This window comes from Procambarus clarkii, chromosome 72, assembly GCF_040958095.1.
Source record: "Procambarus clarkii isolate CNS0578487 chromosome 72, FALCON_Pclarkii_2.0, whole genome shotgun sequence".
NCBI lineage: Eukaryota > Metazoa > Arthropoda > Malacostraca > Decapoda > Cambaridae > Procambarus > Procambarus clarkii.
Window position 1 is genome coordinate 4319659 of NC_091221.1, and position 14233 is coordinate 4333891.

The 14233-nt window shown below is 45.9% G+C and overlaps 1 protein-coding gene across 1 annotated transcript in view; it reads right to left on the minus strand.

Moving 5' to 3' along the window:
• The window catches only part of LOC123773768 (uncharacterized), a gene marked incomplete in the record, with an annotated part of 148893 nt that overhangs the window by 6342 nt on the left and 128318 nt on the right, over positions 1-14233 (minus strand). The window contains 5 exon segments of the mRNA XM_069312348.1: positions 30-212; positions 7945-9039; positions 10934-11060; positions 11331-11497; positions 12506-12576. Coding sequence (XP_069168449.1) covers positions 30-212; positions 7945-9039; positions 10934-11060; positions 11331-11497; positions 12506-12576 — 1643 coding nt within the window.

Below are 14233 nucleotides of genomic sequence, written 5' to 3' on the forward strand. Positions count from 1 at the left end.
CACACACTGATAGGAATTTAGCTACTCACAATGTTCTTATGACAGAGGCCTTGAAATTGCTGAATTTTCTGCGATACAAGAAGACGCGCCTTTCCTATAGCTGCAAACACCTTTCCACGCACCTCTTCGCTCATTTCTGGCTCTCGTAATTTAAGTTCAGATTCAATTTCAGCAACCGTTGCTTCAATATTATTTACTACTTTTTCTACCACCTGAAAAAATAATAAAATATCAACTACATTTAAATAACTAAATGTTTGGTTGAAAGATAAGCCACAAACATTTTAATTTACTTTAAAATGAGTTTTTGTACAATTAAAACAAATTTGTATTAAGTATTGTGACTGTCAGTACTGTAGGTTATTTTTTTTCTCATTTGTAATCAAATTATTTGTTCGGAAATGCATCTTATTTTTCTCAAAACCTTTTTGGCAGAAGCAATTCTGCTTTGGTCCCATGCATACTTTTCTTGGGCTTACATTGACCTAAACAACAAATTTATACTTTTGTTTACCTCTATAGTAAGAACATTACCTACTCTTTCCAGTTACACAATTAAAAGAATAGAGGAAACAATTCTTGGTGAACATTTTTGTATATAAAGTAGTTTTTGAGTATCCATTTTAAAATAGAAAATTTGGTTCAAGTTAATGTTCAATTGCAGAACATTAATGGTTAAGACATAATTTTATAAATCTTGTACATCTAAAAACAATAATCACAGTGTGTGTGTGTGTGTGTGTGTATTATATATATAATAAAGATCCACATAAAGATATATATATATATATATATATAATCTTTATGTGGATCTTTATTATATATATAATATACACACACACACACACACAAAAAAAAAAAGGAAGGGGGTGGTAGGAGAAAAGCACACAAACTGTATTGGAGGGGATCTAAACATTCCCTCTAATGCGTTATGTGTGGTTTCCTCCGAGGCTATGGGTCCCCCTTCTTCCAGCCAGAGGTGGTACTCCCTATATTTTATATTATATATATATATATATATATATATATATATATATATATATATATATATATATATATATATATATATATATATATATATATATATATATATATAATTTTTTTTTTTTTGAGGGGAGTGATATCTCCATTTGAATAACATTTCTAAGAAAAAACCAGCGTTGAATGTAATGAAACGCCATTTTCTGGGTGAGTCCCGGAGGCTCCCCGGAGCTATCCCAGGCTGATATGCTAATGTCAGACTTTGGCATCAGTCATGTGTATGGAGTTCTTAGGCCTACCGGGGACCACGGCCAGAACCGGGCCCCCTCAGAGAGGCAAGGGGAGCAATGGCCTATAGAAGCCCCCGTGTAGTTGGAAGCATTCTATGTCTGCCATCGACCGGAACAGGCACCCAGAAAGGTAAGCGCCCCAAAACAAACCCCTATTCTGGTTAAAATTGCTACCTAATACCGAACTAGTGGATAGAACTCCCCAACCGAAAACAAGCAAATTAGTGTGACGTCACACACTGCCGCGCCGCTGTCTGCGCAGCTCCCCCCTCCCCGGGAGGGGGAAGGGGGAGCCCCAGACCCCCCGCGCCGGCTACCCACACCTCAGTTCTTGAGGCTGGATGTCAAAAACGCGAAAAACCGCCGACCGGAGGGAGGGAGGGATGCCGGGGAGCCTCCGGGACTCACCCAGAAAATGGCGTTTCATTACATTCAACGCTGGTTTTCTGGGGGGAGCCCCGTCGGCTCCCCGGAGCTAACTACCCACAGACAGAAAAAGAGGGACGTACCCGGGAGGCGGTCGTCGCTCACCCCTCAACTCGAAGCCGAGACAACTGGCTGCAACCGCCGACCCAAAGCAACACAGGCCCGACGAGGGCCAGGGACATTCACAAGGTAACGAGCAGCCAGGACCCTGTTCGACCGCCAAAATCCCCGCGCCCGAATATCAGACCAAGACATATTCCCAAAGACGGCAGCAAGAGCCGCGAACTTACGAACGTCATGGGCACGGGGATAGACCGCAGGCTGGCTAGACCTAATAACCCTGCGGACGACCTGAGAGACCCGAACCCGCGAACAGGGAAGAAGGGAAACCGGATCAACCCACAGCGCGTCCCCGGACACAGAAGCTGTGGCGCGCAAATAACGGCGAAGCGCCGCAACCGGACACAAAACATGATGCACCCCCGGCCTGACCAACCAAGCATCAACCACCCAGGGACCCCTCCGGAACGCAGCAGTCTCATTCTTCGCCAGAAAAGAAGGAGACGGCTGCAAACGAACAAAACTATCACCACGACCAAAAGAGCAGAAACCCCTGCGCCGGAGGAGAGCATGAAGCTCCCCTACCCGACCCCCAGAGGCCAAAGCCAACAAGAAAAGTGCCTTGGAAAAACAATCCTGGACCGAAGGGGCCACAACGAAACGAGGAGATGAAAGGAAAGCGAGCACTCTGTCCAAAGACCAGGACGGCTCAGGCGACGCATGAGCAGGCCGGAGGTGAAACAATGCACGAGACAGCTTGCGAAACGGCGCAGACGTAACATCGATACCGAAAGCAAGCTGAAGCGGCTCCGCCAGCGCCGCACGATACGAAGCGACAGTGTTAGGCATAAGATGACGGTCCTGAAACAACCACGAGAGGAAGGACAAGACCACCCGAACAGACAAGGAGCTAACACGACGAAGACGCAAAAAGAAACGGAAGGACCGCCAGGAAACTTCATACTGCCGCCGAGAAGAAGCCCTCAGGTGGGACACCAACAAGGAGGCCACCTGATCACCATAGAGATGATGATAGACTCGAGTCAAAAAACCCATACGCGAAGACTCGAGGAGAAGATCGAACCAGCTACGTGACGTACCGGCCCGATCTGCTGAAAGAGGCGGAGCCGCGGGAAAACCCTCGGGTTCGGACACCGAGCAACCAGCGCCTGAAACCAAGGCTGGGCCGGCCACCAAGGGGCCAGAAGGACAACTCTCCCCTGGTAAGTCTCTAAGCGAGTCAGGACCTGGAGCAACAGCCGAACTGGGGGAAAGAGGTACAGGAACCCCCACCTCGACCAGTCGAGCCGAAAGGCATCGACCCCGACGGCCTCGCAATCGGGGAAGGGCGCCGCATAAACGGGAAGACGCCGCGACCACGCCGACGCGAAGAGGTCCACCTCGGGGCGCCCGAACGTCTGGCAAAGCCAACGGAAGGACTCGTTGTCGACCGTCCACTCCGTGGAGAGGGGAACGAAGCGAGACAGGGCGTCGGCCAAGACGTTGGACACGCCCCGTACGTGAACCGCCAGGAGAGCCAAACCCCGAGAACTCAGCAGACGAGTCACCCGAAGCGACCAACCCCAAAGAGACAAGGACCGCATCGAACCCCCGCGGTTCAGGCAATGAACCACCGGAGAGCAGTCCGAATGGAGCCGAATCGTCGATCCGCGGGCCACCCGAATCCTCCCCAGAGCAAACCACACCGCCGCGAACTCCCGCACCGTACTGTGAGCTCGACGGAAGGACGGATCCCAACGCCCCTGGCCGGCCTGGTGAGCACTGGTCACAAAACCCCAGCCGAGAGACGACGCATCCGTGTACACATCGAGCGAGGGCTCGGGTAGGCGCCAAGGCACTGAACCCCGAAAAACCCGAAGAGGAAGCCGGTGACGCAGCAACCGACGCAAGTCCCCCGGGGGTCGAACTCTGCGATCGCGAGAGAGGCGGAAGGGGGAACCCCGAAGGAACCAGAACAGCCGTCGAAGCCAAACCCGACCCGGCGGGTAGACCACCATCGCGAAGTTCAGGCTCCCGCACAGCCCCTCGAGCAACCGCCGGGTGACCCGAGGGCCCTCCAGAAACAGACGAAGGCGGGACCGCAGCCGCAGGAGAGACTCCGGAGGGAGAGACAAGGAGGCGGTCCGAGAGTCCCACACGAGACCCAGCCAAGTCCGAACCTGAGAGGGAACCAGATGGGACTTCCTCCAGTTCACCAAGAACCCGAACCCGGCGAGCTGGGAAAGAACCAAATCCCTGGCTAGCAAGCAAGCGGACTGGCTGGGAGCCCAAACCAGCCAGTCGTCGAGGTAGGCCAACACCCGAACACCTAGGAGACGCAAACGAGCCACCACAACCCGTGTAAGGCGTGTGAACACGCGAGGTGCCAGGTTCAACCCGAACGGGAGACAACGAAAGCGGTAACTCAGACGCCCCACTACAAAACCGAGCCAGTCCCTGAACCGCGGATGAATCGGGACATGCCAATAAGCGTCCCGGAGGTCCAGGGACACCATCCAAGCACCCGGCTCCAAGAGGAGCCGAACCTGAGACAGCGTAGTCATCCGAAAGGAGGGGCAATGAACCCAGGGGTTCAGACGGGACAAGTCCAGAATGAACCGCAGGACCGCGCAGTCCCGTTTCGGAACCGGAAACAGACGGGAAACCCATCTGAGGGACGACGTCGTTTCGACGACGCCCAAGCGTACCCACTCCAAGACGACTCGACAGAGCGCAGGGGAAGAAGCCTGCCCCGCCAGCCCCGACCCCCCAAAGGGGGGAGGGGCCACCCAACGCCACCGCAGGCCGCGAGACACGACCCGAAAGGCCCACGAATCGTGGGACCAGGCGCGGGCGAACAGCGCAAGCCGCCCCCCCAACGCCCCGTCAAAGGGGCAAACCGCGAAAAGGCCGGCGACCCTTACGAGACCCAGAACCCCGCACAGCGCGAACACCGCGCCGACCAGACGAGGGAGGGTCCGCAGGAGGAGCCAACCCCAAACCTGACACCAGAGGCCTACCACGACGAGAGGAACCCCGAGCCCTGGCACGACCTTTCCGGGAAGACCCACCCCGGGACCCCCGGAAAACCAACAAGTCCGACATCGGACGACAAGCCGCCGACGCAGCCTGAATAAACTGCGCCACGGCCGACTCCCCAAACAGGAGAGGACAAAAAGGTGAAGAACGCCTAAGAGCCAGAGCCCAAGCAGATTCCACGGAGGAACCCAGCACCGCCTGCCGACACGCGAGACGGGAAGCATAGAACAGGGAAACCGCATCCCGCAAAATCGGCGTGAACAGCTTCAACAAGGCAGCCGACGAACGCGCAGCCGAGGACAAGGTGCCGGACCCCGGGACGGACCCAAGCGTCCCCACATCCTCCACGAGCCAATCCGAAGACAGCTCCAGGAGGGAAAAGAACCGCAAGGCCGAACACAAAAGGCCCCGAGCGCGCAAGTCCTCCGCCACGAGCGCCGCCGAAAGGGAGGGAACCTGCACATGGAGCTGAATAACGCCCACATCGCGGGGAAGGGCAGGGGCAAACAAGCACTCATTCAGGTACTCAAGTTCACCCCCCAGGAAAACCTGAAGCACCGTGGAAGCTTCCCGCCACTCCAGCGTGCGGGAACGACAGAAGGAATGCCAGGAATCCAGACCAAACAAGGGGCAGTCTGCTAGCCAGGATGACTCCGGAACCTCGTAACGGAGCCAGAAAGGGAACGAAGTCCCAAACCTGAACGTGGACGGATCCATTTCCGAGGCATAATCCGGGTCACGCAGGAGGTAAGCTGCAAAGGCCGCTCGCACCACACCAGGTTGGATGCGATAAGCCGAAAACCTCCGGAAGGACGGAACCGACGTACCCGGGGGAACACGGAACCGTACCCGGGGAGGGGCCGACACCAAATCCAACTCGTACGCAGAGGGGGGGAAAGAAAACCCCACTCCTTGTAACAATAAGCCCCGCTCAGTGGGAAGAAAAACCCCGGCGGGGTCCAGCGGGGCCCAAGGCCCCCAAGTCAGCCCCTCCCCAGCCTCGAGGTCCGTCACCACAGGACCCGAGGCCGAGTCCTCTCCCCAAGCCCCGACCCCACAAGACAAGGACGGAGCAGCCGGAAAAGCTGGAGGAAGGGGGGCCCACTGGTCAGACCCTGAAGCTTCGGCCGGGAGACAAGACTCGAAAGCCTCTGCCGCCCCCCCGGAAGGGGCAACCCCCGAAGCTGCCCGAGTCTCGAGATCAAGTAACCCCTGCTCCGACCCCGAAACCCTCAGACGCTTCGGGGCCGGAAGCAGGGGCGGGGGACCAGAACGAACAGAAGGGGAAGGACGAGGAGGTGCGGACTGAACCAGGATCGAAGCGACCCCCACCCCCAAGTCCGGGTCTCGAAAAGCAAAGCGGGGCAGCCCCGGGGCATCCGGGGAAGCAACCAACCGAGCGCGTTGCAACAGACGAAATCTAGACTGCAACGCACGTGCCGCCTGTACCCGAATAGAATCATCAGAGGATTGGGTAAATTGAGTCACAAGCAAGCAGCAACACTCACAGGACTCAGGGTCGAAAGTATCACCGACCCAACAGGCAGCATGGCAGAGGCAAAAACAATGAGGGTCACCCTGAGACAAGGGGACCGAGCAACCCTCAAACTCGCACACAGCGAGTGGGGACCCCGGGGTCACATCCATCGGACCCACGCGCCCCCTAGGGGATTCCCAGGGTCCTGAGCGTTTACTTTAAGAGGACTCGCGCTCAGGTAGTCCCAGGCAGGGTGCTGCAAACCGGCGCCCAAAACTACCAAGCAAACTTCTAAAGCTGAACCCCAGGGACGTGTACACTCACGGGGACCTAGCAGGGGGCGCCACCGAGGAGAACAGTGGAAGGGCAAAACAAACTGAATAAAATGACAGAACCCCCCACCAGGCAAAAACAAAAAGAAAAACAAAACCCCGCAAGAGGACAGCGAACCCCAAGGAACAGAGCCGGCCGCGATGTCGGGAATTACAAGCTGAGCAGCACCCTGCGCCCCTACCAGTGCAAACTGCCTCTTACCTGCCGGTAACAAGGGAGAACAGAACACCCAAGAGCCCAACAGGCGGCCGAAAAACCGAAAGGTAAAACGGACCAGCAGAGGCAGACCCCGAGGAGCCTGTGGAAGGTGGCCCCAAGCCCCAAGGGCAGTACTTACAGGGCACCTAGGGAAGGCAGCCCTAGGCGCATGCAGCCCGAGTACTGAAGATAACTCCTGGCTCTCGCACCCACAAAACTAACACCACACTCAAAGCACAGTGCAGTAGCGACACCGGAGCCAGAGCACACGACCATCGCCTATAGCATCAGCCTCAAGAACTGAGGTGTGGGTAGCCGGCGCGGGGGGTCTGGGGCTCCCCCTTCCCCCTCCCGGGGAGGGGGGAGCTGCGCAGACAGCGGCGCGGCAGTGTGTGACGTCACACTAATTTGCTTGTTTTCGGTTGGGGAGTTCTATCCACTAGTTCGGTATTAGGTAGCAATTTTAACCAGAATAGGGGTTTGTTTTGGGGCGCTTACCTTTCTGGGTGCCTGTTCCGGTCGATGGCAGACATAGAATGCTTCCAACTACACGGGGGCTTCTATAGGCCATTGCTCCCCTTGCCTCTCTGAGGGGGCCCGGTTCTGGCCGTGGTCCCCGGTAGGCCTAAGAACTCCATACACATGACTGATGCCAAAGTCTGACATTAGCATATCAGCCTGGGATAGCTCCGGGGAGCCGACGGGGCTCCCCCCAGAAAAGGGTGTGTTCTTTCCATACATATTATGAACAATTATTGAAAGTCCTTTAACAGACAGCATCAATAGCAATAAAATATAAAAAAATGAACACAGTATTACCAAACCTTTACGTTCTAATAAAAAATATGGGCCCAGTAACTAAAGCTATAATGATCACAATGCACTCAATATCATAAATACTGTACAAGAAATATTCTATGTATTTTAGTAGCATAATTACAAAATAAAAGCTAATTCTGCCCTATTAAGAATCTTTGGAATTTGTGGCAAAAGTTTTGTAACCACTAAAATGATTTTCAATTATTCAAGGTCAATTCATTAGGGTAGAATACTAATGGCTTTGTACCATCAATTTTAAGGAAAGAAAATTGCATAATATAAGTACAATCCTTTGTGAAAATATTTCACCTTAATACTCACCTTCAAGTAATAATGACCATCTTTTCCTTCCAAAGTGTCATTGAAAATTCCATTTACTTGTATAGAGTCTGAAACACCATTAACAATATTTGTTCTCTTAGCCAATTCTTGTTCTTCAGTAACACTATTTGTGTTCTCTATTGTACTTCCATTAACATATGATTCTGTGTCCAATGCCACTTTACTTTCTTTTATATTTCCATTAACAATCTTCTGAACTACAACTGGTTTGTTGTCCCTATTAACAACTTTGTTTCCTCTATTTGTTTCACTGGTAATGATTATCTCGGGTTTTGGTTGAGGAACTGGGGGTTTTTGAATAGTTTTATCTAATGCATCTGTTAATATGATTGGTATAACTCTTCCAGGTCTCTTAGGTGAATCTACATTATTAGCAGCACTCAAAGATGGTAATTCCAAGGGAATAACCGTTTTCAACCTACCGCTACGCTTCACTTGCAGCTGTGTTCTAAATTCGGGCCGTAAGTGTCTAAATACACTTGGAAACCCTTCTGGGGCTTTTTGATCTGGTTCAAAATGATTGTCTATGTGAGAAGCTAATAAAGGACTCCTATACCCTCCTGATTCTCTGTCTTTCTGTTCTTTTTCTAGCTCCAACAGAGATCGGCGACTTCGAAATCCTGCCCCAAGTGCACTAGGTCCATACAGCCGCTCAATCCTAGATTGAATAAATGACTTAGATTCTGGAATGTCACCATTTGTGTGAGCAGTGTAGTGTATACTATCACTTGTTTCACTAATGCCGCCTCTAACAACACTTTGTTCAAATGAATATTGATAGCTAGAAGACTTCAATGTACTTGAATCAGTCATGCTAATTTCAACTAGGTGGACATGTTTGCCACCATTTGTGGCCTTGTCATTTTCATGGCCATTCATTTTCTCCCGAGGTCCCGATTTCACTAGATATCCTCTGTCTACACTGATACTGCGACCCTGTGAAGGTCTTCTTCCGAGTTTTCTTAACGAGTTTTGACGGCCACGTTCTCCCGGGGGTTGAGGAAACTCTGCCTTAAAACGTGCTAATTCTTCCTTCAGCTCCTTGATCTTGGCAGCAGTTGCTTGTGGTGAAGCCTAGAGAGAGAGAGAGAGAGATTTTTAGTTTTATTTGCTTATATAACTGCTTACAATGTCAAAGATCTAAAATATTAATGAATATTATATTAAGAGGTAGTGCAGCTTGTTACCAACATGTGTAGAATTAATTCGCCATTCTCCCCAGTTATGAAGTTATTCTCCCCTTGTCTTGTTGTCTATTACTTCCTTCAACCTCGATACTGCTCACGATTGCTGCACTTGTTTTTTTCTTATCTATCATGTATTGTCTAAATTCATTTGTATTTACCTGTCCATACATTCAAATGCATAATTTTCTCCCTGATTCACTATTTAGCATGCATCACCACTTTTTTATGCTGCATTATATCTGTACCTGTACTGCATCATATAACATTTTGGTAGATTTCTCCAGACACCCCTTTCATACATGTTCTACATTCCCTCTCTACTGGAAACAATTAACATTTAGCATACATATTAACATGCATGACTGATGCTGAATGTTCTGTGCTGCCCCTATGGATTTGACAGATGAGGAAACTATGGAACTGAAAGACATTTTATGATGTTCATTGCATACCTAACTCTGAAAATTAAGAAAATAAACACATGAAAAATGCTGACATCTAAGATCTTTACCTTAAACACCAACCAACAATACCAACAAACTGGTCTTTACTAATTTTTACCTATCATTAAAAAACAATAATTTTAAGTGGTATGTTATGGACTAACAAATAGGAAGAGAGTTCACGAATAATATTCACGAATTCACTAACCCTTGTGGGTAAAACTCGGCAAGTAAAACTATGGGTAACACTAAACAAAACCCTATTATATATAGTCCTGCGTTGATAGCTGTTCTCAGTATCGGCTCAGTTGCGATGTTGAATAGCAGACCACTGATTGGGCATCCCTGCCTGACCCCACAGTCTGCCGGGGCCCATACGAGGCAGCTTCTATTTATATCCACCCAATCTCATTCATATATATGTTCAACCTACACTTGAAACAATCAAGGGATCCTACTTCTATTATGTTACAAGGTAATGGGTATACAAATCAACAACCCTGTTACCAAACCAGCATTTACCCAGGTCTTTTCTAAATTTAAACTTATCCAATTTATACCCATTGTTTTGTGTTCTATTTTATGTAGATACTTTTAATACTCTATTAATATCTATCTCCTCTGTTATGCCCATTCATCCACTTGTACACCGCTATCATGTCAGCCCTAATTCTTTGCCTTTCTAGAGAATGTAATTTAAGCTTTATCAATCTTTCTTCACATGACAGGTTTCTAATTTGTGGGATTAACTTTATCCTCCTATGCTGGATGCGTTCAAGTGAATTTATATCCATTCTATAGTATGGTGACCAAAACTGAACTGCATAATCTAAATAGTGCCTAACAAGAGCAAGATATAGTTGAAGAATAACATCAGGCGTTTTATTACTAACGTTTCGAGAAATAAATCCCAGTGACTTATTTGCTTTATTACGAACATTTATGCATTGACTTTTTGGTTTTAAAGTCTTACTAATTATAACTCCTAGATCCCTTTCACAATCTCAACACCATCTGGCTCGTACTGTATTTTGTAACTATAATTATCTAGCCTCAAAACCTTACATTTGTCAGCATTAAACTGCATCTGCCAATGCTGACCATTTCAAAACCCTATTTAGATTGTCCTGAAGTGATAGTCTTTTTATGTGTGTCTTTCTCTCCCGATTTTTGTATTGTTGGCAAATTTGCAAATATTGCTGCTCAAACCTGAATCTAAATCATTTACATATACTGTATTATGAATAACAGAGGTCCCAGAACAGAGCCCTGAGGCACTCCATTAACAGAAACATCTCGAACAAAACAAGGTTACATCTTGAGCCTTGAATTTATTACCTTTGTATGAAGATCAAATACTTTCCACTCTGGCCGCATAGGACTAGAATCTCTACTTCTGCTAAATGCTAAACGTGCTGGGCTAGCATCTCTTGAGCGAAAACCATCACGGAGAGAGGAATCATACCTTAAAATTAAAAACAAGCCATTTGTAAATTATTTTTAACTAATAACTGATTTGTCACATTGCAAAACCCTATTTACTACATATAAATTACAGTATTGCCATTCTGGGACACACATCATGATATATACTGCACTTGCAATTCTCTTTCTAAAGAGAACACTAAAGAATCTAAAGACACTACTAAAAACAGGAAACTTTTCATAAGATTACTTGCATATAAAAATACAAACAGTTAACCATTTTATGTAATTAACCTACTTAGAGCCTCACCTGTTAAGTCGACTGTAACCATTAACTGCACAAGATATACCTAAGTAAGAGGGGGTCTTGTATGTAACATCGGCTGTTCCACCACTATCCCTTAAGGAGCCCGGGTCAGTGAAGGGCTGAGGTTTGAGAATAGGTCTTAGTGGAGTGGTTACTATGGTTCCTCCTGTCTGTAATGACAATACCGTCAATCTCATTAAATGGTTGCCTGCACGACTCTTTAATTTCCCTTTAATAAACAACAACAACTAATACATTCTTATGACAATATATAAAAGAATTGGATTAAATGTTTAAAAAAAAAATGAGAGAGAATGTGAGGGAAAGGAGGAGGGAGAGTCAAGGAAGAGCGAGACAAAAGAGAAGTGGAGAATGATAGAGAAAATAATGTAAGAAAAAACAGGTGTTGAATGTAATGAAACGCCAGTTTTTGGGTGAGCCCCTGAAGCTTACCTCCTGCGGGAGGTAAGCTTCAGGGGGAGTCCCCACATAAACAATGTGGGGACCTCCCCACATAAGCTGACGGAACTCCTCACATAAACAATGTTGATACAGTAATTCCATACTGCTGATAATTGAAAAGAAACGCCTTTCATTAATAATGAAAATGTAATCACGTACTAGCCATGTACAGTATAGTATTTACCAAATCTTCCACAAAGTAAATGGTTTTAAATATTTAAAGTATATTTAAGTACTGTATAGAGGAATTTAAAATACAATGTACCCTGAATTGTACCCTAGTGTGTAGGGTACCCTGTACCCTACACACTAGGCCTATGAGATTTTTGGTTTCAATTAACATCATTTCAGTTAAATTCATGGTTTTCAGGAACATAACCCATAATGTTAAATGGAGTTCACCTGTACTGCAGTGTAAATAAACAAGGCAAATTTAGTTTATCCTGCTGATAGGGATATCTTCTAAAAATATGTACCATACGAAATAGATGAAGAAAATGGTGAGAGATGAGGATAATCTTCTGTACAAGGAAAGGTTTATGTTCATCTCTCAGAATGTTTGGTAATATGTTGATTGTTTGTGATGTGTGTATGTATGTATTAACACGATGTACTGAACGGGGTGAGAATAGCTTGAGCTACCTCATCCCTTTGTGTGTATTTTACCTCAATAAACTTATTTCAATTTCAATTCAATTTCAATCTTCTGTACTTACACTGGTTATCTCAGAAAAGTTGTTTTCTAAACTGACACTACGTAGGCTTCTCCGAGAACCATCTACAGCTTCTGTGGAGCAAATGGTTATCAGTATTAATATTGGAATTTCAGAATCAACGGGAACATTTGCTTTATCAAGCAATACATAAAATTATATGAATTATGAACAAAGTCAATACCCACCAGCAAAACTATGGTGCTTGTTTTCTGTATTTCAGATTAATTACTGTACTTGTAACTATCTAATACACTCCAGAAGCTGGAGACTGTATTTTAGAATGTGTGTTCTTGCAAATGAAGAAAACCCAAAATAAATCATTATTTGCCAAGTACAGTATTTACTGTTTTTCTCAAGTTATAAATAATTTTCAGTCAAAATTTATCAGTTAAAAAGTAAATTATGATGAGTGGTTTTCAAATAAAATAAAACTACCTGTATACCATTATGAAAATAATAACATTTTTAGTATACAGTAAAACCTAGGGTTTCTGGACCCAGGGAGATCTTCACTCCCATGGTCTCCTCGAAGCATGCTTAGGCTCTATGTATTATGCTTATACATTCAATACTGTATTTCAAAAATATATCAATAAATTAGAAAATAGTGCAGATATGTTATTAAACTGCTCCTGGAGCTATAAGGGCATCCTGGAGGTATTAAACATGACAATTTGCAGACAGGAGAAAAGAGAAATATAATCATGTACAAAATTTGTCTCAGTAATCCACAAAATTAATAAGGAGTAATTCTTGAAATCAGCAACATCCAAAACAATAAGCCATAGATTCAAGCAAAGAAAACAAAGTAATGAAAAGAAATTGTAGTGTGTAAATTCTTTGTAAACAGAACCATAGATGTGTGAAATCAGTTACATAAGATGGTAGTACTGTATACAGTATATCAAAATCATCAGAAGCTTCAAAACAACATACTGTATTATGAAGGTTATAGAGTGGTCAAGACACCACAAGCATAGGTATCATCCTGTAACTAAACAACTACACAATAGTTTGACCAACTGATGGAAATGAAAGTGTTAGGGATTACCATTATTATACAGTCCACAATGAAGTACAGTAATTTATGATATGATCCAACACTGAACCCTAATGTCATTCACCAAGGGATAAAACATGAATTGAATGCCTTCAAGAATTATGACACCAAATTTTGGTGCCGATACATATCAGAAGTAGTTTAACATTACACTGTATTTTACTAAACTCCTGTTGATGCCCATGATCTTCATTATATTAACACACTACACATGTTTATACTAGCAATTCTCTGTCTCAAGGAAGGATAATATAACTACAGTATACAGTAGTACATGACTGGATATTAGCACAGTTATGGGTGGATACATAGTACAGTACGAGACAATTTCCACCACCAAATATTGGTAATATTGGTAATTTACCAAAAATTTGGTAATATTGTCATAATTGGTAATATTGTTATAATTGCATCCATGGAATAGATTCTAGTGGCATTGTATAGTTCAATGTCTTTTTCTTTCAATTTATATTAAAGATTTAAAAAAAATGCAATATATTGTTTCATTCCTCTTGGAACAACAATAACTTCCTTAAATGACCAGATAGACCTAGACAATTTTACTTTACACACACCCCACCAACCTGCCCACCCACCCAATACTCGTTCATTCTCCCTCTATCTTCATAGCAAAACATGTGGAGAAGAGAAGTGGATGGGGTGGCATT